This window comes from Dermacentor andersoni, chromosome 6 (assembly GCF_023375885.2).
Source record: "Dermacentor andersoni chromosome 6, qqDerAnde1_hic_scaffold, whole genome shotgun sequence".
NCBI lineage: Eukaryota > Metazoa > Arthropoda > Arachnida > Ixodida > Ixodidae > Dermacentor > Dermacentor andersoni.
The window spans coordinates 165,086,246-165,111,741 of record NC_092819.1 but is presented as its reverse complement, the minus strand read 5'-3'; the positions used below and the strand labels follow the sequence as shown (position 1 = coordinate 165,111,741).

General features: G+C 45.5%; 1 protein-coding gene across 4 annotated transcripts in view; it reads left to right on the top strand.

The window, feature by feature from the left end:
• Positions 1–25,496, top strand: part of Scm (Polycomb protein Scm) — a 298,625-nt gene that overhangs the window by 117,038 nt on the left and 156,091 nt on the right. For all 4 annotated transcript variants that reach the window (XM_055066831.2, XM_050172273.3, XM_055066833.2 and 1 more), the window contains one exon: positions 19,356–19,532. In XM_055066831.2, coding sequence (XP_054922806.2) covers positions 19,356–19,532 — 177 coding nt within the window. The remainder of the gene's footprint in view (positions 1–19,355; positions 19,533–25,496) is intronic.

Below are 25,496 nucleotides of genomic sequence, written 5' to 3'. Positions count from 1 at the left end.
TCGGTTATCTTCCATCCTCATTACGTGTCCTGCCCATGCCCATTTCTTTTTCTTGATTTCAACTAAGATATCATTAACTCGCGTTTGTTCCCTCACCCAATCTGCTCTTTTCTTATCCCTTATGTTACACCTATCATTCTTCTTTTCATAGCTCGTTGCATCGTCCTCAATTTAAGTAGAACCCTTTTCGTAAGCCTCCAAGTTTCTGCCCCGTACATGAGTACTGGTAAGACACAGCTGTTGTAAACTTTTCTCTTGAGGGATAATGGCAACCTGCTGTTCATGATCTGAGAATGCCTGCCAAACGCACCCCAGCCTATCATATATAACGGTATATCAGTTGTAACTAGCTGACTTCAGAGTGTCAACTCATACGTTAGGGCTATGAGAAAATAAACCATAAACATAGTTATACCTCGATATAATGAAGTATTTAACTTTTCATAACCTCTTGTCCATAAAACACCATGTAATTAGAACCTCAATATAACAAAGTGTGTTTGTTTGCGATTTCAATATAATGAAATTTCGCGTCCACATCAAAGGAATGACGAGACAACAAATAGAAACTTTTGTGGACTCAGATGGTCAAATGATTGAATTACAAGCGGCTGCTTGCAAATGCACCTTTCAAATAGGGTGCAGCGCGACATGAGTGACTGCCGAAGTGAAGCTGCATCAAGTTCCGTATAAAGTCCAAGTGCGATAAAATCCTAGTGACAATGCGATCAAGTGCGCGCGAGGAGTTGGGGCGTGAGGTGGCATGCGTTGCGATTTCTGGCGCGCGTCTCGGCTGTGGTGGCGCATAGCTGTAAGTGCGGCTGAGTGCATATGCAGTTGTGCACCCTTCTTTTTTTTTATTGTACCCTGAAGACCGAAGTATTACAGAGGGGAGTGGGTAAAAAACATACCCAAGTAAATAACAAAGCAGCAAGAAATGGCTAGTTATTACAGCAAAATTTATTAGTTAATTGTATCCGGGAGTGATGATATCTGATAAGGCCGAACAAAATTTTGAGTTGTCCTTTATTGCGACATCTGCGCCGGGAAGGTGTTTCCGTTCCCGAGAGTTCCTAGGAATAAATGATTCATTACAGGTTCTGGTGCGGCATTGAATGATTCCAACCTTATGGCTGTGATCAATGCGAGAGGAAGTGTAGGTAGGAGATGATATAAAATATAGAGGTATCTGCTGCGTGGGCAAAAATTGGGCGTGCTGAGATGGCGTGGCATTATGTAAGCTATCTTCCCGTGCGTTTAGTATTGGAGATTGCATAATCTCAAGCTTCAGTGACCCGTTGGAGCGAGAGGCAGATAAAGCATTCGCTCCCTGTTGCTGGTGCTTTTCATCATAGTGTCATCCCAGTTCAGGTGACGCTACCAGCTGCGAGGCGGAGTACACATGAAAACGTGGCTGTCTTAATTTGTACTGCCTATGTGAAGCTATTGTCGGCGTGGCATGAAACCGTATCATTTGTCGCTGACTCCCAAATTCATCAAAATGAATTGTTTTCTCATTCGAATTTGCTTTTTGCAATTGCCTGATAATTCGGGAAATTCTGTGGCCCCTTTCCACGTAAGAAAAAATCGATCGGTGACTGTACTTATTTGCATAAAAGGGAGCATTTCAATACAACGAAATTTTGATCTAATGAAGCAAATTGCAGATTTTACCTATTACATTATAGCGAGGTCTAACTGTATAACGATACATTATTCACCGCATATTGGATATAGCGATCAACATTTTGCTTTCTAGACTGTGTTTTCCATGCAGAATAATCGTGAAATTTGCATTCCTAAGTTTCCCTTAAACAAACGATACTGAGAAGGGGTGATACTTTTGCCTACACGAGTTCATATTGAGGAAAGAAAAAAAAAATGCAAGAAGCGAAGGGGCGCCCACCCTTTGCCCATTCTCAGCAAGGGCTGAAATGTGCCATGGAAGCAGCAGCAGTGGACAGCCTGTTGATAGAACAAAGTGCAGGGTTGTATCGCTTCAGACGAAGCTACAAATTTTGCAAGGCTCTAAGAAATTACGAGCTCGCGCAAGAGTGCTGCGATCATGACGGCTGCTGCCAGGGCCCAACACCAAGTCTGGCTATTTAACAGGTACCTGAAGGAGATCAAGCACAGCAAGATAGCAAGGCAGTAGAAGCCAGCTATGCACATTGTGTCCCCACAGCCATTCATGTACTGTATTTACCTCAATCTAACACAAACCTTTTTTCCAAGAAAATGGATCCAAAAATTGGCTGCTTGTTAAAATTAAATACGAAACCAAAACCACATTTGCAGTGTTGGCAAGAGTCGGGAGACTTTTTCACAACGCACCCATCTAGGGCGGGGCTTCTGTGACGCCACACTCAGCAACAAACGAGAAGAGAGGGGGTTGACCGAGGGGCCCGATTTTTATTAGTCATATCATAAGAAGCCAACAAACACTGACACCAAGGACAACATAGGGGAAATTACATGTGCTTAATAAACGAAATGAAGAAACGATAAATTTATGGAAATCAAAGTGGATGAAAAAACAATTTGCCGCAGGTGGGAACTGAACCCACAACCTTCGCATTTCGCGTGCGATGCTCTACCAATTGAGCTACCACGGTGGTTTCCCCATCCACTTTCTTGGGTATTTATGTGTCCTTGTAGAACCCTGGGAGTGTTAGCCAGCACGACCACTCATAGACCTTGGCGGCGGACGTGGAACGTCCTTTTTTGCCTCAGGCGTCAGGAGAACGTGATCTTATTCGGTGAAGGCAACTGGTCAATAAACCCACACATGCTACCTGAAGGCATCAATGTTGCCGGATTCAAGACCCTCGTTATGTAATAAACGAGAAGAGAGCGGGTTGACCGAGGGGCCCGATTTTTATTAGTCATATCATAAGAAGCCAACAAACACTGACACCAAGGACAACATAGGGGAAAATTGCATGTGCTTAATAAATGAAATGAAGAAACGATAAATTAATGGAAATCAAAGTGGATGAAAAAACAACTTGCCGCAGGTGGGAACCGAACCCACAACCTTCGCATTTCGCGTTGTTGTTTTTCGGCAAGTTGTTTCTTCATATATATACAGCATATATATATATAGATATATATATATATTTTATATATACAGTTAAACCTTGATATTACACAACTGACAGCTACTCGGTGCAATTCGGTGCAACATGCTAGACATGTTGGGTTGCTCCCTAAAGAAGATGACAACGAAAGTGTCAGGACAGCTTCATAAGAGATCTATAGCGTAGACCGAAGTTTTTTGTGGTTTTGTCTGTGACAAACTGGTGGTGTTGCTGGGTACGCGTCTATGTACTCTGACCCCAAGGAACTGAAAGCAAACAACCTACGCAAAAGCCGACGGCTTCAAAGACCGCCTCCGGAATACGGCCTGCAAGATCTGCCGAGGATGTCGACCACAACTGCAAGCCAGACAGAGGAGACATATGGTATGGGACAGCCTCTTGTGTCGCTGGTTCTCCACACACCACGCTGGCCGTGGCTGTTCCACGGTGAGCGTTTTGTGGACGTGGAAGACTGGCTTGATGACTTAGATCGTGGGGTCGACGTCAAATATTGGGATGAACAGAAAAAGTTAAGGAACGTGGACTTCGCCCTAGAGGACTCTGCCCGAACATGGTTCGCTAACCACAAGCCATCCATCTCCACCTGGGAAGAATTACTATGGCAGATACGCGATATGTACAGCAGTCCCGCAAGAAAAGAGCGATCTGAGCAAGCCTTTCAGAGTAGGGTTCAAAAGCTGAACGAAAGCGTAGCCATGTTCGTAGAGGACATGTCGTGGCTTTTCAAGCATGCTGACCCTGGCATGATAGAAGTGAAGAAGGTCCGCCTGCTGATACGTGCAGTGAAAGAGCAGCTGTTTGCTGGACTGATGCAAAGGCCTCCAGCTATAGTAGCCGAGTTCGTCAGTTAGGTGACAACAATGGAGCGAGCCCTTCAGCAACGCTCCTCGGTCTACGATCGCCAAATCAGCTTGGGATCAGGATCTTCTCTCTCATTGCCCTGTGACACCGATGTGCTTTGAGAGCTTGTGCGTAGTGTCGTGCGTGAGGAGCTCGATCGTCATCATTTCATCATCATTTATTGTCCCTTAAGGACCCCTTTCAGGGTATTACATAAGGGGGAGGGGGCAAAATCATCAATAAACACTATGGTCATTATTATACAATGGCTAACTTATTTGTACAATGGTAAACAAAACTTAGTATACATGCTAGTAGACGATGGGCAACTACAGGGATCGACTACAGGGAGTGCGATTTCAGCTGACCGTAACATCCCTCATAGATATCGTCCACGAAGAAGTCGGCCAGGCGGCACAGCCATTCGTGCAAACCAGACCTGAAGCCGCCCCCGTACTGACTTATGCGCAAGCAGTGAGGCTACCTGCGCAGCCCATGAACCACCGTAACCCGCCTTCTTCTGAAGAACCGCTGTGCCACTTCCAGGGCCAAGCTTCATATACAAATATGTACGAGTCCAAGAGCCCCCGAATCAACACGCGAAAGTCAGACATGTGGCGCAAACCTGACTATCAGCCACTCTGCTTCCAGTGTGGTGAAGCAGGCCACTTGTACCGTGCCTGCTACTACCGAAGAATAGGACTCCAGGGCTATCACCTCGGCGCTCGTTGCCCGCGTGAGGGAGAGTGCCCGAGACAAATCCAGCAATATCTGGCCAGTCAACATTCGTCGTCGTACGTGCAGTTCCCACCGTTTTAACAGTCCCTGCCAACGACCCAATCTCCGTCTCCGCAGAGGCGCCAGTCACGATCACCACCTCCTCAACGATCGGCATCGCCTCGACGATCGGAGCCACTACACTACGTTCTCCGCTTCCGTGGGCAACCGGCCCACGAGCCCAAGTCGGGGAAACTAAGAACAGCGAGCTCAGGGGGTGGGGCCGCTGTCCAGCGCACTTCGAAAGATCCTCCGCTGCGACACCCCGACGACGACGTCGTCGACGCTAGCGTTGACGACAATGGTGACTGCGTACCTTCAGCACCTTCTTTCGAAAACCGTGAACCTGTTTCAGCTGACATACTCATTTCTGTAGATAACCAACCGGTAACTGCTCTTGTCGATACTGGAGCCGATTATTCTGTTATGAGCGGACAACTGGCTACTGCATTTCGCAAGGTGTTGACACTGTGGCCAGGACCTAAGCTCTGTACAGCTGGCAGTCATGTTCTCACATCGATCGGCAAATGCACTGCGAGGGTACAAATTTGTGAGGCCACATTTGTTGGTTCATTTATTATACTGGCAGAGTGCTCTAGGCAGGTCCTACTCGCCATGGACTTTCTTTGGGAGTACGGCGCAGTCATAAACCTTTGCGAGTTGCTACTCACTTTTTACAGCAAACACGCAACTCCTTCGGACGACTATCGCCCACAGTCCACGGTGTTACGCGTTTCAGGTGACTGTGCTACTTTACCACCACGGAGTACTACGTTGATCGCCGTAGAAACAGATGATGATCCTCCCCATCTCGTAATCACTGAAGGCAATCTGTCAGTCTTGTTGGCTCAACAGGTTTGTGTAGCCCACGGCATCTTACAGCTGTCGTCACGGACTGCACAGATCTTAGTGACCAATTTTAGTCGTGAATTCCAGCACTTCACCCCACGAACTGCCATCGCCTATTTGGAGCCAGTCTGTGGCTCTCCTGCTAGTTTAACTGTAGGACACAATGTTGGAGATTCTAACTGTGACGTACCAGCCAACAGCAAAATTGATGTGAATTCTAAATTATCAGGGGAACAACAAGCTAGCATTTGAAGTCTTTTACAGTCTTTTGCGGACTGTTTCGCTTCAGCATCGAAGGTCAACCAAACGCCTATTACGAAACACAAAACTATTACAAATCCCAATGAAAGACCTGTGTGCCACTGTGCCTACCATGTTTATCATAAAGAGCAAGATTCCATCCGAAATCAAGTCCAACAAATGCTTACTGACAGCATCATACAGCCCTCCACCAGTCCATGGGCGTCCCCTGCGGTTCTGGTGAAAAAGAAAGCCGGTAGAAAGTGTTTTTGCGTTGGCTATCGCAAGCTTAACAATGTTACGAAGAAGGACATTTATCCCCTTCTTTGCATCGACGATTCTTTGGACCGCCTTCAACATGCCCGATACTTCTCATCGATGGACCTTTTCAGCGGCTACTGGCAAATAGAGGTTGATGACCGTAACCGTGAGAAAACTGCATTTATTACACCTGACAGACTCTACGAATTCAAGGTCCTTCCTTTCAGATTGTGCTCTGCGCCTGCTACTTTTAAGCGCATGATGGATACGGTTCTATCAGGTCTCAAGTGGCAGTCATGCCTTGTCTATTTAGATGATATCATGTTTTCAGAAACTTTTGAGCAGCACCTCCAGTGCTTAAAAGCAGTTCTTGACGCAATTCATACTGCTGGCCTGTCTTTAAAGCCTGAAAAATGCCATCTCGGGTATGACAAACTCAAATTTTTAGGCCATGTTGTCAGCTACGAAGGCATTTGACCAGACCCCGACAAAACTATTGCTGTTGCTTCTTTTCCAACACCTTCAAACAAACATGGACTCTGCCGTTTTCCATGGCATTGTGCATTTTATAGATGCTTTATGGCTAACTTTTCAAGGATAGCCAAACCTTTGCAATGGTTAACAAAGGATAATGTTCCATTTGTCTGGGAGCAGGACCGACAAGAGGTCTTCTGTGAACGCCAGAAACGTCTGCACACACATCCAGTTCTAGGACACTTTGACGAAGACGGTTACACCGAGTGGCACATGGATGCCAGCAACGTGGGGCCTTGGTGCCGCCCTCGTATTGTGGCAAGATGGAGCCGAGCGCGTCATTGCATATGCAAGCCACACTTTGTCTCCAGCTGAAAGGAACTATTCCACTGCGGAGAAGGAATGCTTAGCTGTTGTGTGGGCAATTGCTAAGTTCCAACCACATTTGTACGGCCGATCGTTTTGATTTGTGACAGATCACCATTCATTGTGCTGGCTCGCCAATCTGAAGGATCTGTCTGGCCGTCTTGCACGCTGGAGTTTTTGCTTGCAAGAATACAATATGACGATAGTGTTCAAGTCCAGGCTTAAACACACCGACGCCGACTGCCTGTCGCGTGCTCCACTTCAACCGTCGCCATTCAACGTTGATGAAGAGGACGTGTTTATTTCCATTATCACAGTATCAGTAATATGCAAGAAACAGCGTGATGATTCAGAACTCCGGCCTCTCATCGACTACCTTGAGAGCCGTCTACCAGAGCTGCCTACCAGAGCTACCAGAGTTATTGTTTTTTTCTCCGCGATGGCGTCCTCTACAAATTGGGATTTCACTCGACAGCAACCGCCTGCCTCCTTGTACTGCCGTCCACACTACACGACGACATCCTGCGGACATCTCGCGACGAGCCATCTTCAGGCCACTTGGGATTCACACGGACATTTTCACGCATACGCCAAAATTACTTCTGGCCTAACCTTCGCCGTGATGTAAAGCAATACATGAAGACATGCCGCAACTGCCAGAGACTCAAGACACCACCCGTGCGTTCCGCTGGACTTCTCCATCCTGTTGGTCCTCCACAGATCCCTTTTCAACAGGTTGGCATGGATTTTCTTGGACCATACCCCACGTCGAGGGCTGGTAACCATTGGATTGCTGTTGCCACAGACTACTTTACACGTTACATTGAAACCTGAGCTCCCCCACGAGGCACTGCTAATGATATTGCGACCTTTTTTTGTACATGGTATCGTACTCTGCCACGGTGCTTCAACAATGGTTATAACCGACTGGGGCGCAGCATTTACGGTGCAGCTCACAGAAGATATCATGCATCTCAGTGGTACTGTTCACCGCAAAGTTGCTGCTTACCATCCCCAGACGAATGGGCTCACAAAAAGGCTAAACAGAACGATCGCTGGTATGATTTTCATGTACGTTAACGTCGACCATGAAAACTGGGATGACGTTCTCCCATATGTTACGTTTGCATATGATACTGTCGTTCAAGAAACTACCGGCTTCACCCCTTTTCGCTTGGTGCATGGCCGGCAAGCTGTAACAACATTGGACGCAATGCTTTTACCCACCCACTGTTCTAATGTTGTCACTGATGCTGCCGAATTCGCTCGATGCGCCGAAGAGGCGCGTCAGCTCGCACGAATGCATATCCGCTACCAACAACACGACGACGCTAACCGATATAATCTTTATCACCGAGACGTCACTTAACAGCCCGGTGACAAAGTATGGGTGTGGACACCGATCCGCCAGCATGGTCGGTCGGAGAAACTTTTGTGCCGCTACTTTGGACCTTATAGGATTGTTCAACAACTCGGCAACGTAACGTAAAAGTGATTCCTGAAGGAGAAGGCACCACACGCCCTCCATGATGCCCACACCTGTCCGATGTCGTTCACGTCTCTAGGTTTAAACTATACTACTCCCGCTGACCGCAAAGCTCTACACCTCTCTCACTATCTACGTCTTTCTTAACAGTGTCACTGTGGCAATCTCCAGTGCATTAATGTTCCTCATCGAGACGATGCTTCTAGGGAGAGGGGTAATGCCACGACGTTGACACAACCGACAGCCACTCAGCGCAATTCGGTGCAACATGTTAGGCATGTTGGATTGCTTCCTAACGAAGACAATGACGAAGGGGCCAGGACACCTTCATAAAAGATCTATAGTGTCGACTGAAGCCTTTCGTGCTTTTGTCTGTGACTATATAATGAAATCAGTAAAATTGTCAGTTTTCTTCATTAAATTGAAGTTCATCTTTCTATGCAAATAAGTAGTTGCAAATAGATTCTTCTTAGTTGGAAGAGGCCACAAAATTTTACAAACTATTAGGCAATCAAAGAAAGCAAATTTGAATGAGAAAAAAATTTCTGTGAATTTGAGAGGCAGCAATGAAAAATATGGTTTCCTGCTGTGTCATCGATATAGCCACATCAGAGGTACGAAGAGAAGCCAGCCACATTTTTGTGTCCACTCGGCCCCCGCAGCTGATAGTGCCACCTGCAGTAAGACGATGCTATCATGAAAGCAGTGACAGCGAGGAATGAACAATTCATCTGTCCCTCTCGTGCTTCTCCTAAACTCAATATTGTGCAATCTCCAGTACAATATGCGCAGGAAGACAGCGCATATGATGCTATGCCATTTCAGGACACCCGCTCTTTGAGCACAGGGCAGATTACTTCTAAAACAAGCTTCACGGCTGCTTATGCACTGTGGAGATGGGTTTGCACAAGGCTCACCCCTACGAGCGATGGTCAGGAAAGGGCACGATGCTCCTCCACTCCACAATGCACAAAGGCGTTGCGGCAGGGTTCGTTGACTCTCCGACACGTAGCAGGGAAGGCTTCAGAGTCAGATCGCCAACAAACGTGGGTCTATTCACCCAATATACCGCACAGTGCGACAGTCACGGCACTTACGGGCAAAGGCTCACCGCAAGACCAATTAAGTATGTGCGCCCACTGCGCTAGGGTTAACCGGGAAGAGGTCCACCCAGCGCGAGTACGAGAAGTCGTAGGAGCAAAGGTCTCGTTTAACCAACTTGTGAGCCTGTGAGCATCTGCCGCGGCAATGAAGCACTCAGCGGAAGAGAGCTCGGGCCAAAAGGGCGCTTGGGGGCCGCCACTCGGGAGGCCAATCAGGGTACATCCCGGTGACACTTGCTCGTGTGGTGATTCAAGCCTGAGAGAGAGAGAAGCACGGTTTGCACGGGAAATTAGCTTTGGTGTGCTAGCCGTGTCCGCCATGTTGCCATTACGGCGGCAGATCCTGGAGATCGAGCTAAGTACAACGTGCGAGCTGGGGAACGAGGCATGGGAAGGCACCTCGAGGTGATCCCCACATTCTGCCCTCCTAAAGAATGAGGCCAGCCTGCAAAGGAAGCTGAACGAGGCCAAGCGGCAAGGTTGACTCAGCCAAAGTTGGCTAAGCTAACAGGGCAAAGCCCAAGAGGGTCAGGAACCTAACCAGGTCAGGAAGGAAGTGCCACAGCAGCTAGACGAGGCAAAAGTGTCGCTTCTCTTCATGCGATGCCAGAGGGGCCAGCCTTGGTCACAAAAGTTCCACTCAACTGGAAGGGCCCACTGCCAGGAGGAAAAGTCGGCAGCCCAGGAAGGGCGAGGTGGGGCAGCACCAAGGATCAGCCAGCAGTGCTTCAGGTCCTCTGGACAGAAGCTGCCAGAGATGCACGAGGTGGCACGTTGGGACTCCCTTTCCGGTAGTGCACAACAAAGTTTTACCGCTGCAGTGTCAACGCCCAGCACGCAAGGCGGCCTTAGAGCTCGCGTAAGCGCTTAAGCCAGATGAGTGCCATGTGGTCTGACTCCACCACAAATGGCACTCTGTCGATGTCGCAGTCGAACTTCCGGAGAGCAAAAACTATAGCAAGACACTCCCACACTGTAGTTGCTCTCAGCAAAGTTATGTGACCGGCTGGCAAAGGTGACTGGTAGGAGAACGCCGTCATGCCCCTGAAGCAGCACAGCCACATGGCCCAGGTCGCTCGCGTCCGCTTGGACAATGAACTCCCTCTTGAGGTCAGGCAGCTTCAGTTCGGCTGTGGCCACTAGAGCTCGCGATAGTGCATGAAAGGCACCCTCCTGCTCAAGGCCCCAGCTCCATTGTGCCGACTTTTTCAACAGTATGGTTGAGGGCTCTTGAAGAGTGGTGCAATTCGAAATGAACTGTCTGTAATAGTTCACCATTCCCAAAAAGTGCCTAAGGCCCTGAATGTTCACCGGCGTTGGGTATTTGAGGATAGCTCGCACCTCATCGCACAGCAGAACACAACCCCTGTCGATGGTAAAGCCCGATAGGGAAATGTGCGCCAGCGCAACATGGAGCACTAGGTAGCTTCCGTTCACTAACCAAAGGGCACCGCGATTGGATTTCCCCTCGTGCGCAAGGGCACGAGGTTCGCATTCTCGTTGGCCATGCGGGGCAGAACAGCGCACCCGGGCATGCAAGTACGGGTTGTGGACGCGGTCAGAAAGGTCACATGCATCTCGGGATTCTCTCGTGACTGAGGCCACCTCGTATTTCGAGGAATTACGGAGTGACGTGTCACCGCTAGCCCACCCACAATGAGGTTCGAGGCGGGCGGTAGGCTCTCGCTGACAGTATGTCGCCCTGAATCCGCTTTGCATCTGAGGCCAGCTCGTTTAGGTAATGATAATGGGTGCCTCGAAGGTAAGTGGCAAAGGTTGGATGGGCTTGACGAATGGCCTGCGCTCCACCTTCTCAGCGTCAGATGCTGAGAAGCAAGAAGATAGAGCTCCTGCATAGCCCTGACATACTCGAGCTCTAGTTCTAGCTTACGGCGCTCATAGTCAGAAGGGAAGAATTTGCTACGGAAAAGTGTCCTAAACTTCTCCCTCCATCGAACGAGCTTGGTGGTCGACAAGTTGGTACCACCGTGCCGCGTGGGCTGTTAGTGAGACGGGGAATACAGTGCCTAGCATCGCACTGTCATCCAGCCGCATTGCCTGTTGGTAGCGGTGCAGTGCCTCGAGGTACTCCGTAACGCTCATGCAGTCCGAGTAACCATCGTACTCCGGGAGAGGTACCCGTAGGCCGCTTGGAATGTTTGGCTGAGGCGACTGGAGGTCTCCCTTTAGAGCACTAGGCTGCGAGTACGCCACTTCTATCAGGACATGGAGAAGCTGCACGGCTGCGGTGTGCAGCGGCGTTTGCTCCGGGCCAGGTGCGGCAATCTCATTGTCAGCAGCAGCAGCCTAGTTACGCCCACTGCAGGGCAAAGGCCTCTCCCATACTTCTCCAACAACCACGGTCATGTACTAGTTGTGGCCATGTCATCCCTGCAAACTTCTTAATCTCATCCGCCCACCTATCTTTCTGCCGCCCCTTGCTACGCTTCCCTTCACTTGGAATCCAGTCCGTAACCCTTAATGACCATCGGTTATCTTCCCTCCTCATTACATGTCCTGCTCATGCCCATTTCTTTTTCTTGATTTTAACTAAAATGTCATTAACTCGCGTTTGTTCCCTCACCCAATCTGCTCTTTTCTTATCCCTTAACGTTACACCTTCTTTCCATAGCTCGTTGCGTCGTCCTCAATTTGAGTAGAACCCTTTTCGTAAGCTTCCAGGTTTCTGCCCCGTAGGTGAGTACTGGTGAGTGCGGCAATCTGAGAAGGGCCAATCTGCGCCTGTTCTCCCAAATGAACGCTTGACCCTGAGGGGCCAGTAAACTGCATAGAGGAGAGCTGGTTGCTGCTTCGACAGGTGCATAAGGCCTCACACGACCGGTGAACGGATCGACGGCGGAGCAGGCATGTTCACGCCCGTTGAAAATGCCGCTCAACTGCGCATGAGGCAAGCAGTAGTCTGAAGGTGCTGCGACATTGTCGGCTCAGCGGGGTGGCTCGCGCTCGATCTTGTCTGCCAACTGCACTCGAGACAAGGAGAAGCCAGCGAGTGGTTTTGAACCAACAGCAAGGCAGGGAGGCTCCACTGTGGCATGCTGGACATGGAACTGCGCTCGGGACAAAGAGGGGCCAGCAAGCGAGCTCGCACCTAAGGCAGAGCAGGGAGTCTGCTCTGCGGCCAATTCGTCCGAGAAAGGTGCTTGTGACAAAGAGAGGCCGCTGAGTGAGCTTGTGCCAGCACCTAAGCAGGGTGGTTCCGATACGGTACATGGGGTACTTGGTTGTGCTTGGGACGAAAAGGAGCCAGCGAGCGGGAACAGCACGTCAAAGGGGCTAGTAGGCACCTGCTCCGCACGTGACTCAAACAGTTGAGGAAAGCTGAAACTGGCATGGCTAGAACTAGGGTACACATCCGATCGGTCGACATCACCAATGGGTTGTCCAAAGAAGGGATTGCTCCCTGTGGCCGAAAGGCAAGGGTTGCAGAGGCGAACGTACCTCATGCTGTCAGTGTCATCCATGTCGAAGGACATTAAGTCTGTGGCAAAGAGTCGAGCAGAAACGAGGGCCATGAAGGGGCCTGCTCTGATGGCATGCCGAAACCAAGTTGGGCGGCAGTTATATGGAGATGGGTTTGCACAAGGCTCACCCTATGAGCATTGGTCAGGAAAGGGCAGGACATTCCTCCACTCTGCAACCACTCTGCAACGCACAAAGGCGCTATGGCAAGGTTAGTCAACTCTCCGACATGGCATAGAGAAGGCTCTAGAGTCAGATCACTAACAAACGCGGGTTTATTCACTCAAGCGTGACAGTCACGGTGCTTATGGGCAAAGACTCACCACGAGACCGATTGATTACGCATGCCAGCTGCGCTAGGGCTAACCGGAAAGTGGTCCACCAAGCACGAGAATGAGAAGTCACGGGAGCAAAGGTCCCATGTAACCAACTCGTTACGAACCGTCTGTGCGACGCACCTTGCACTCCTGCATTGCTGAGGGGTCCTTGGGTGGTCCAAAACAACTTTGATCTTCCGCTGCTTGCATCATCTCGTGCTTGTTGGGGTTGTGTAACCTAACCATATGAAAACACAAAATCCGCTTTGTTCTTTATACTAATGGTCTGTAATCAGTGTTTCCATTTAAGCTATTTTGTCGCTAGATTTACCAATTTTCTTGTCTGTTAATGACAAACTTTTCTATTTAGCAATCGGTTGACTATTTTTCGACGACTTGAATAAACAGTTGGCGACATTTTAGTGACTTAGAAGCTAGAAAAATTGCCTGAAAAATGGCCTTTTAGAATGGAGCTCATTATTCAAAAGCTACGTTGGTGGCCAATAATCGCTGTATGAAACATAGGCTCCATCATCATGATAAGTAAGTAAGTAAGTAAGTAAGTAAGTTTATTTTCCAGGTTCAACTGGAGGGTTTTCTGGCAAAAAGCTGCATGAGCAGCTTGACTATGTCCAGAAAATCCCTACAAGCAGTAGTACACGAGTGGTACAGAAATCAGACACACATACAATAGTTACAGTCAATAAAGAGAAAACATTCACCAGTTATACATACAGAGTCTAATAATCTATTGCAAAAAACTTTAAACAATGAAATTGAAAATAGAAACGCTCAAATGGTCATACAAATGTTCAGAATTAAATAGGAATAATCAAGCAAAACATAAAAAAGACAAAATCACATTTCAACCATATATTTCCGCAGCTTAGCTTTGGTATATCCTATTGTGTGTCTATATGTGTTTAAAACATGGGGCAGGTTGTAAGACAACATTTGTAACTTATAGTTAGTACAAAAACGTGGTATATTCCATGTATTAATAGTTCTTGTGTGTATGTTAGCATGACGCATGTCCAAAGATGCCCGAGTCAAATAAAAATCGGCAATGGATGCCGTCAAAAAATACATTTTTTGTAATTTAAGGTGATATAAATGGTTGACCCGGACAATGTTATGTGCTTCAAGAGCATACTTGGAGGTAGTTGTATTATCAATATTGGCGATTATTCGAACAATTTTCTTTTGCAGTACGAGAACCTTATTTATGTTAGTTTTGGTCATTGTGGCCCATACTAAATTGCAGTAGTTAACGTGAAAAAGAAGTGCGTAATAAACATGTAATTTACATTTTAAAGGTAAAGTTTCACGACATCGCAATAGAACCCCACAGACGGAAGAGAGTTTCTTGCAGACAAAGTCAGTATGGGCATACCAGTTTAAATAACAGGAAACATATACTCCAAGTATCTTGTGCACTTCAACTATTTCTATTTGGTGAACTTCAAAGTGAAGCATGCAGTGCGGTACTATCGGTTTGTTTCTTGCGCGAAATATTATAGCCTTGAACTTTGTAGGATTAATTCTTAATTTATTCATCATTACATTTCACCATTAAATCATTAAGGTTAGGGCCTGAAAGAAGTATTGTGCTATCATCTGCATATATCACAAAATCAATGGAAGGATATCATTTATGTACGTATTGAACAAAAGGGGTCCCAATATGCTCCCTTGTGGAACACCACAACTGATAGGCAAAAGAGATGAAACTTCATTATCTAAAGACACCGACTGGCTTCTGTTTTGATGATATCCTTCAAGCAATGTGTGTGGTCTACCACGGATTCTGTACATATTAAGTTTGTTAACAAGAATCGTATGATTTAAGCAGTGAAAAGCTTTACTAAAATCAAGGAAAAGGCCCACCGTATACAAGTTCTTATTAATATTGTTCAAAATTATTTCCGTCATCGTTAATAATGCTGTTTCTGTGGATTTACCAGTTTTGAAACCAAATTGTGACTCAGATATTACCTTATGTTTGTCAAAAAACTTACTTATTCTTGAAGAAATGACTTTTTCCAGACCTTTGGAAAGCACAGGGAGTACTGTACTGAAATCGGTCTGTAATTTGTTGGTACATTTTGGTTGCCCCCTTTAAAAATGACAGATACTTTTGCAGTTTTCATTGCGTTGGAAAAAACCCCGCACTCAAATGCAAGATTGTAGATGTGTGAAATCAAGGGACAAATTATTGGTAACACATATCTCAATGGTTTCATCAGCATACTGTTGATATCTAAGGTTTTGCTGTTACTAATTCCCATGTACACGTTACAAACTTCATTTGCATCAGTAGGCTCGAAAAAGCAATGGTTGCCTTCACATTGGCAGTCTTCACTTTGTAATTGTGTTTCGAACCACAGTGGTTGATCAGTCTTCATATTGTGTTCACAAAATTTTCTTATTCTCTACAAACCGATTTGAGTGGGTTAAGACTCTGCCGGTTCTGAGGCATCATTAAGTGCACTCGATTGGAGTACATTCGCTAGCATAGCAGTCAATGATCTCCCAACATCAATTGGAATAAATTTTATGTTCAGGTAGACTATAAAGGCATAGACTTTGGAGCGTTTGAGTTAGTCAACATGAATCTGAACAGATTGCTTCTGTTTCTGATCACTTTCCGGCCAGTTAATACTTTACGGCGGCTTTTAGGTAGATCAAAGGCGGAAACATAGTACTTGACCTGCATAAAGCTCGGGTAATTGTCATCGGCGTGCTAACAACATGCGGGCAAGACATTAGTTCTATCACGAATGTTGAGAACCAGAAATATTTAGTGAAAATGTAGGCTAAGAGCCTTTTCGTGCTAGGAAATCTAGTTTATTTGTGTTCCTTTGAATCCTGTTTTATTTGCAATCTTCCAATCTGAAAGTAAGCACAGAATTTCAACTGTCACTATCCGTCACGTAAATACATTAGTACGATATCAACACGAGTTTATTAAAGTTTTTTATTCATCTACTCAGACAACGGAAATTGTTCATTATTTTACAGTTGTAATTAATAATGGCAACCAAACTGATGCAATTTTTTATGGATTTCAACAGAGCATATGAGAAAGCTTTCCACAAAGAGATACTTTATAAACTAAATGAAGTCCTCAAAAACACATTTGATACCCTGGTTGTCAGCAAACCTAATAAACTGGCAGCAATATGTTGTTCAGAAAGGGCACTCTTCAGAACGACTTTCAGTAGTGTTATGGTTGACCTCTTGTGTGTGAGAGACGTTCAGGCGTACGTTCCCATAACAAGATGATTTGCCTCGTCCCAGAAAAGGTGGTTACAGTAAGCCTGGACATCGACCTGTCAAGCATGAGAAGTGTTGAAGCGGGCGTCCCCATGTAAACATAATTGCCCTCTTCTCTGAAACAGCGTCACCCTTTTATTCCGCGAGCTGACATAAAGGGATGGATGAAGAGACGACAAATTGAAGGGCAGGAGGCCATCAGCGACAGAGCCTGGCGAATGCACTAATGCTTCCACAGGCTCCCCGGGAAGACGTCAGCAACCACAAGACCAGAAGGGGTAATTAAGGTAGCCCCTGTATGATTGACCTGTCCAGTGTGAGAAGTGTTCAAGCAGGCATCCCCATGTTGACATAATCTCTCTCTTCTCCGAAATGGTGTCGCCCCTTTTTCCCACAGCTGACACAAAAAGGTGGGGGAAGAGACGGCAAACCGAAGGACAGACAGGAGCTCAACGGCAGAAGCCTACGAGAGCACTAATATTTCCACAGGCTCTCAAAGAAGACGTCGATGAGCACAAGACTGCCAGGGGTTAAGGCCGTGCTGGCCCCGTGTTAATCAGAGCCGCTCGAAACTCGGATGAGAGTCACCACCATGAACCAATGAAGTGAATACAATTTTTCCTACTTTTTTTAATCATCACGATGTGCGGCTTCGGCGTTGTTTCCCGATTCTTGCGGTTAAGACCCACATCACCAGGTTGAGATCATATCAGTAGACTCTGGCATTCTACAGGGATCTGTGCTTGGGCCGTTTTTATTTCTCATATTCATTGACAAAGTAACAGGTATTTCAGCTAAAATGAAATTGTACGCTGACAGTTGTGTTGTTGCTAGGAGATTAGAAGTTGCTCTGACTGAGAAAAGCTGAATCGAGACTTTCGGAAATTCAATATCAATTCTGGCAAGTGGACACCTGTCCTGTCTCCAAAGGGCTTTAACATTATCAACCCCTCATCTTGGGTTGCTAGCCTATAACACTGTTGTCTTACCATTAGTAGTGCATGCTTCTGTAATCTGCGACTCTTTGAGTAAAACTGATAACGACAAAACAGAAAATACAAGAAAGAAATATGTCTGCTTTACGTATAATGGTTGGGGTGCTCTTCGATTAAAGCTCTTTTTGCCAAGGCTAATTACCTGCCCAGTCCCAAACGAATCTCTGTTCCGGTATTAATCTTTACTGGCGAACTTATGGGCACTGCAACACTGTTACATCAAAAGTGTCCCTTGTTGTCCAAATATGCCACCAGACAAAGGCATAATTTAACCGTTACTCCCTTTTGCACATCCATTAATTGCTTCAAGTACTCCTTCTTTCCTAGAGTTGTTAATGATTGGAACATTCCTACTAGTGTAATGATAAAGTTCTTCAACCAAATGTTGACTCATGTTTCGAAACAAGTGTGCTGAAATCGTGTTTTTTCTTTTATATGCTGTGACTTGTGTCTGTATTTCACATCTGGCAGGTTTTACGATTTTATCGTAAAATGGTAGATTTCGAGAGTTTGGTCATGATTGTTGTATTGGCGGCAATAATTTTACAACGTCTCATTTGCGTCCAATGTAATGTTGCATTGATCTCAACAGGGTGCAAATATATAGTTGTCGAACGATGTTTCAGAGCCTTACTTTTTGGACCCGCTAGATTATTCTGACCTACCGGTGGCAGCGCCACCACTAAAATAGCAAGTGAAATTTCGGCCACGATTCCCTCAATATTTCATTAATAAGCATTTCCATTTTTCTGTAATTCAAATAATTTTTGATGTGAATTTTTTGATGCACCGTTGAAGCATCCCTACAGATAAGTTTTAAAATAAGCTCTGTGCATCTTGACTAATGAAATGACTAGTATACTTAATAAAATTTCGATATTTCTTGGCCTCGGCAGTAGTACTTTTTGCATGTCTGGCATTTGTTACATTTTTGCAAATGTTGTAATTAGTTTTGTTTTATAATTTGCTCTGCCAAAATTCTATTTGGGATTGCAGTATGAATAAATAAATAAATAAATGGACACAAATTAAAAATAAAGGTTATGTACACTGTTTTGCTATATTCACTGTTTATCAGTCGCCTGCATGGACATTACACAAACCTGAAATGTCTAGATAACCTCACGTTAGCTTATAATATAGTGTTCCAAGATGCCTGCATTATTTAAAATTAAATGAAATTCACTTAAATTTGCTAAATGTTAGTGGGAATTTTAGTGACATTATGTTACACTTCAGCGACATTCTTCAAAAAGTTTTTGCAATACTAGATTGTAATTATTATTTGTGACTGATAATCAGGTCGGTGAACGAGAAAAATAACTCTCACCGAGGCATTTTGCAACCTCAGCAAGAGTTATATATCGAGAGAGGGAGGCTTGCCCCCTCCCCCCACTCGAAAAATAGTTGGTGCGCCACTGGTGCAGGCATCATTGGCGCTATCCTGTCCATCCTTCCCGCTCTCATTTTTGCAGGCCACTCACTTCAGTGTCCTTTCCAACTATTGCGTGCCTCATAACCAAATGTCGTTTTGGCACTGCCTGCTACAAAATTTGCTGCAAAACGCTCTTAGTCATTTCCACTGCTGTATAACTCTTGCCATTCGATATATCATTTATAGGGGCACTTGAAAATGACAGTGCCTTAAATTTTACCTACTCAATAATTTTTGGATAAGCTTTTGTTAGGACGCATTGTTTCTCGGTTTTTGTAACCTTGACTCGAGCCAGTTGAATCTATTTTTTCTCGTTGTTGAGAGAGCCCTGTGCTGGTGCTGTTGTGAATGACAGAACCCGGTGCCGCCCAAGAATGAGTTTTGTGCGGGCATGAAGCTGGAGGCCCAGGACCCGCGCAATGTGACCTCCACATGCATCGCAACAGTGGTGGGCATCCAGGGTCCCCGGCTGCGGCTGCGCCTCGACGGGGGCGACAACAAGAACGACTTCTGGCGATTGGTCGACTCCCAGGTACAGTCAACGCTTGTTACAACAGACTGACAGTGAAAAAAAGGTCTGTTGTAGCTGAAGTTCGTTCTATCTAAAGTTAGGGTCCTGGTGAAACTTGGTGTACACTGCAGTCTAACTTGCAAGGTAACGAAAAATGATAAAAACATGGAAATTAAACAGTAAACCTCGTTAATTCGGATTTCACGGGACTGCAAAAGATGTCCGAATCAACCGAATGTCAAATTATTGAGGGTATCAAGAAAACAATAAACAAATGCTTATTATGTCAACATGCTTTTATTTACTGAATGAATGATCCCATAGGTAGTAAGTTTACATTTTTGCAGGAGAGGGGCTGGGGCCCGACCTGTTTTCTGAACCAGACCCATATGCAGGGTAACTTGAGCCCATGTAACTTGAGCCAAACATTAAACATATGCAAATGGCACATAGCTGGACAGAACTAAGGTAATTTTGTTTGCTGTCACTTGGAGATGCTCAGATTTTTTTAAATTCCACCTAAGTTAGATAATTAGTCTTAATTAATCACCTTCTCAAATATGATAATTAGATCAAAATTATCTGAGAAAACTGTAGAGCAACGTGAAAAACTCCTGATACACCTTTCTTTTGCTCGATATGAGCTACACAAAAGTGTTTTCCGAGCCTGAAAGAAGCCCATGAATACACGCAAAGTGCCTCAAGTAGCCAGTCGCGTGGCAATTTTGTGTGTATTTGCAGGCTTCTTTCACGCTATAAAAAAACGAAATGAAAGCGAGCTAGCGGGCGACGCGGGATGCCGCCAAAGCGAAACGTGATGCCCACATTGCGCTGCTAGTAGCAGGGAACAGTGGTGCGTTTGGATTATCGCCTACCAAAAGCGTGCAGTACACTACCAATGGCACTACACACCACGCGCTGTGAACCAGATAGGTGGAGATGCTTATCGCAATATCGCATTCGGAGATTTGCTGCTACCGGCATAAGAAACTGTGCACGCTGTCATTGTCACATGAGATGGGTGGCTATATGCTGTTCCTGATCGCGCGCGCCTCATGCCTTTTCTTGTTCACATGGGATCTAGCGGCAAGAAAATGCATACGATGACAGCCTGCAGCAGAAAAAGGCGTGTTTCGGTTATCGCCTATTAAAAGCATGCACTACACTTCCGACGGCACCACGGGCTGTGAAACAGATAGGCGAAGATGCCTATCGCAGTTAGGACTGGCGGTGATAGCTCTGAATGCCATGTGCGACGATGTCTGAGAAGATTTGCTGGTACCGAAATGAGAAACTGAGTGCACGCCAACACTTTCATGTGAGATGGGCAGGCGAGTATTGCGGTGAAGCTGCCGCGGCAGGCAGCTATATATTGCGCTCGATGGTGCACGCCTTGCGAATTTTCTTGTTTACATGGGATCTAGTGGCTGAAAAACGTATCATGCGATCGCAGTTTGGCGACGTACTAAACATTGGTGCCGAAAAATTTTGTGTTTCGGGAACGTATGAATGAGGTTCTGCTATATATTGTTACAGTGAAGGGAAAGAAGGTGGCGTGAACTAGAGGAAGACTAAGACTGGCCATTGCCTGAACGCCATATACACCAGTTGTAGATATACATTATTTTACACTCACGGGCCTGCTTTCTTCCTGCAACATTTTGGTGGAAGTGCGGGGTATCGATCCCTGTACCTCTCCTTACATTTATATATATAACTTTTTAATAACAGTTGCACTTAAGAAACTTTGTGTGACCCAAAGAATCCTTCACAAAAAGTGACGGCCTGATATGAAGTATTTACAAGACCTCATAGTAGGAGACTGTTTAATTTCACAGCCCGAGTTTCCTCACACCACCAAGATACTGGCGTCTCTGTGGTGTAATCTTCCTTTGTGTAATTGTCTTATGCTTCACAATCACTAATACCGCTTCACCTTTTCGGTGAAATTGCAGTGTACTTTTTGTTTTACTCCGAGTCTGAGTATAAGCGCTGCTGTGTATGACTGCTATTGATTCTGATTTCGAGGGAATCCGGCTTAGCCTCATTTCGGTTACTGAGTGAATTATATACATATATATATGAATTATATATGAAGTGAAAGATGACATGGATGATATAAATGCTCATAATTTTTATGACCTCTGCATGCAAATGGCGATGTTTCCTACTGTAATAAATGTAAAATATTATTATCATTATTTTTTTTGTCGTGAGTCGTTAGTACTGCTTGCTGGAAAGAGAAGCAATATTGAGACACATCATTCATGTGCATTTCACATGCTGTCGATAAAAGTCTCTGCCGAAGGGGTCACTGAAGTCTGCAGGTTTTTATTGCGATAGCAATTATATGGTACACCCCAGGTGCATTTCTGCAGTCGCCGTCAGCGTCGCTGTCATCTTCAGTATAAAGTCGAAGGACGATAACTTCATTGCCATGCCCCATATGCTGTATGTGTGGTGAAAGCGTGCGAAAATAAGCCGTTGATGGTGTCTCAACCTCGCACGAGTGCAAGGGAGGTAAGCGGAGAGGAAGCACGCTGTCTTCTGTCGTGCGCAAGGTGCAAGCCACCATTGCAGGATGTATAAGTCAAAGTATATGTCTGCATGATAGTGAAGCTCCATAGAAGCGCAAATGGCAGCTTGTGGAGACATGGCTTTACCATCTGCATTTTGCGCACGCACACACACACACACACAGTCAAAACCCTCTATAATGAAACCCAGTGACTATAAAATTCTCGCGACAACAAAATATGTTCATATCCCCGGCGAACACCCTTAGGATGCCATGCATTTCATACCTCAACAATGAAATGTCACTGTACTGCAATCCCGCATCAACGAAATTCGGCGGAACTCCGCATATTACATACTCGTGTAAAACTAGCAGGCTCCAAAATGTGCTCAAATAAATTGTGTAAAATACCACACATTATACTTGCGTGGGTGCCGGCATTTTTGTTTACAAAAACAACCAAGCACCGGAAGCAATCGCACCGGAAAGACATCATGGCCACCATCTCGTTCGTTAATCGCCTATTTGAAATGGCACACATGTTGCTACCGACATGTGACAACGGGTTTTGCACACCTAATTTATTTATTTACTTATTTACATATACTGCAGCCCAATATAGGGCTATAGCATGAGTGAGAACATTGTACATTACTATACATTACACAATAAAAACACACATGCACACAAATAGATGAAAGATGCTTTACATGTTGGCAATGTGCTTGCCAGTGAGAAAAAAAAAATCTTTCAGTGATAATGAACAAATCAGTGGGCACTGCGGCAGCAGCAAGGGCAACATGCCTAGAAGTTCTTTCTACTTTATGATACAGGTCACGGCTGTAATTAGCTGTAATTTTATTGAAAGGGTCGAAAGTCACGGTAATGCAGGCTCAAGTAACAGACAGGAATTGTAATTAATTTCCTTTGACATCCTGTCGCCGGCTGGAGGAGTTGCCAGTGTATTCTCAACGACCGACATTCCGGATTCCCGATAATTTGGATGGCTTCGCGGCACCACCACGTACCCCATAAAGTCAATGTATCAGAACGTCTGAAATTTCGGAGGCAAGAACTCTTTGCCATCCGATTTTCTGGACGTTTTGCCTTCACAAAAACTTCGTGCCGTTGAGTGCCGTGTTTTTTATTGAAAGACTTCGCTGTTGTCAGCAATTGCATAGACTCCACCGCTGTGGTTCTCGCGATTGGCTTAGAAGCTTGGAAAGCACGGTGTGTTGCATAATGCCGGTTCCCGAAAGTCAGCTTTGCCTCCGTACAGAAATGTTACTTGGTGAAGCATAGGCAAAAGTATTGCAGTGAAGCATAACAAGCGTGAAAAGGGGCTATTGCCACGGGACATAGTATGTATTCCTTAATTATACACGCATGCACCCCATATTTCGTGTGACAGTACGAGCACCAATATGCCTAATACCTGTACTGACAGGCCCTCAGAGCGTTTTCGAATGTGCCTGTGGTGGTTTGAGCCCTTAAGGGCAGTAAATGACATGCATTTATTTTTTCCAACTGGCCGATTTTTCGGATGTTTTCACAGTCCATAGGGAGTTTGAAAAATCAGACGTGAACTGTGCAACAGGCCAAGAAAATGCTTGAAATGGTCCGGGGGGCGAACGAGTGGTGGAAGGAAGACAAGAACAGAAAGGACCTATTCATTAAGGAATTAATGGGAAAGGAAGCCTGCTTCTGCCGTTTTGAAGGAGCTTGAGCTCCAAAAACAAAGTGTGGGCTGATGTCGAGATGCAGGTGCCCCTCATCCAAACCATTATAAATGCTTTAAAGCTGTGAAACACAACACTGAGGTGTCGGGCGCAGGCTGGGAGTGTCAGAACAGTTGAGGTTGACTTACGTTGAGAGAGAATCCCAACTGTGACAAAGTGCGGGCCTCATGCCACTGAGTGTGCTATCAGTTGATAGAAATGGCTCATATTCGAAAGTATTTGCTTCTGTATGTATCTCCTTTTTATTCATATTTGAGATTGTCCGACTCGATTTGCATTTTTTTGGAAGACATTTTATTTGCTGTGCATTTTTCCAACCCCTTCCTTCTATTCTCTTTTTGAATAACATAAACACTACTCCTTAGTATTCAAATTGGATTAAGTCGTTCTTTTTTTAATTTGTTTCATATGCTTGCTAGAGAGTGACAGCATATGGCGGTATGGTTTCAGCCCGTCTTGACATAAAACATAGTTCTGCGTCACTAAGGGAATTTTGCAAAGGCACTTAGGGAAAACCTGGATAATTCAGGGAATTTGGAAATGTCAACTTGGTAGACACCTTGAATTAGTCGTAAGTGCATCGTCCGTCCATGTGTTTGCCTTCTCATTGGGAAAGTAGCTTTTGCCCTATGGTCTCTAGACTGAATAGGATGGTTGTGCAATTTCACTGCGAGCAAGCGTGCGCAATCATGCGAACCCACCCTGCACATTGCATGTATCCGTCAGAAAACTAAATAATAATCGTCACCGACTCGTGTGTGTGGCAACCCAATTCAAAGCATATTCAATAACTGAAGAAATGCAGCATGTGGACTAGCTAGCGCTCATCACCCGTGACCCCGCGGTTATACTTGCCATTAATTTTTTCTGGGCCTGCATTCATTGTATCTAAGTGACTGATGCACACATTCAAGTAAGCTTGAAAAAAAGCTTCTCTGCAAGTTTCGATTTCAATTTTGACTAAAATAGGCAACGGATCCTAGGCTGTATGTTCGCATATAAAAATCTTTACAGCTGAAAGCAGAAACTGTAGTGTTGCATTTCCGACTGAATAACAGTTGATGACATGCGAGGTAATGGAGTCCCAGCAAAATATTCAGTATACTGAGGACAACCCTATTTTTATGCAACATACAAATTGTCGCAGCAAAAACACTGATGAGCAGGCTGGAAGAATGAAATAAATGCAGCATTAGGGGGATGCTTTGATACGAGTAATATTAAAGACGCCCCACCTCGCGCACAACACTGTTCTTTGTCGCAACAAATATCTTTTGGCCAGTTTTTTGTAGCCACTACTTGTTGCACAAGCCATCATGTTTTCCTTGTGGTACCATGAAAAGAATGCAGAAACTCTACTGGAGTTGTATAAGTCTGTCGAAGCATAACACCAAATTTGATTTGACCCACGTGTAAATTTGGGTGGCCCACCCCTAAAATTAGCTTGGACGACCCCCAAATTTAAGTTGGCTCATCCACAAATTTAAATTGGCCGACCTGTGAATTTCAAGTTGGCCCACCCCCAAATTTTATTTGGCCCACGTACAAATTTTAAGATGGCCTACCCCCAAATTTAATTTGGCCCATGTCCAAATTTAGAGTTGGCCCACTCACAAATTTAGGTTTGCCCACCCCCCAAATTTAAGTTGGCCCATCCCCCAAACTTCAGCTGGCCCACCCCACATTTTAAGTTGACCCACCCCCAAATTTCAGTAGGCCCACCTCCAA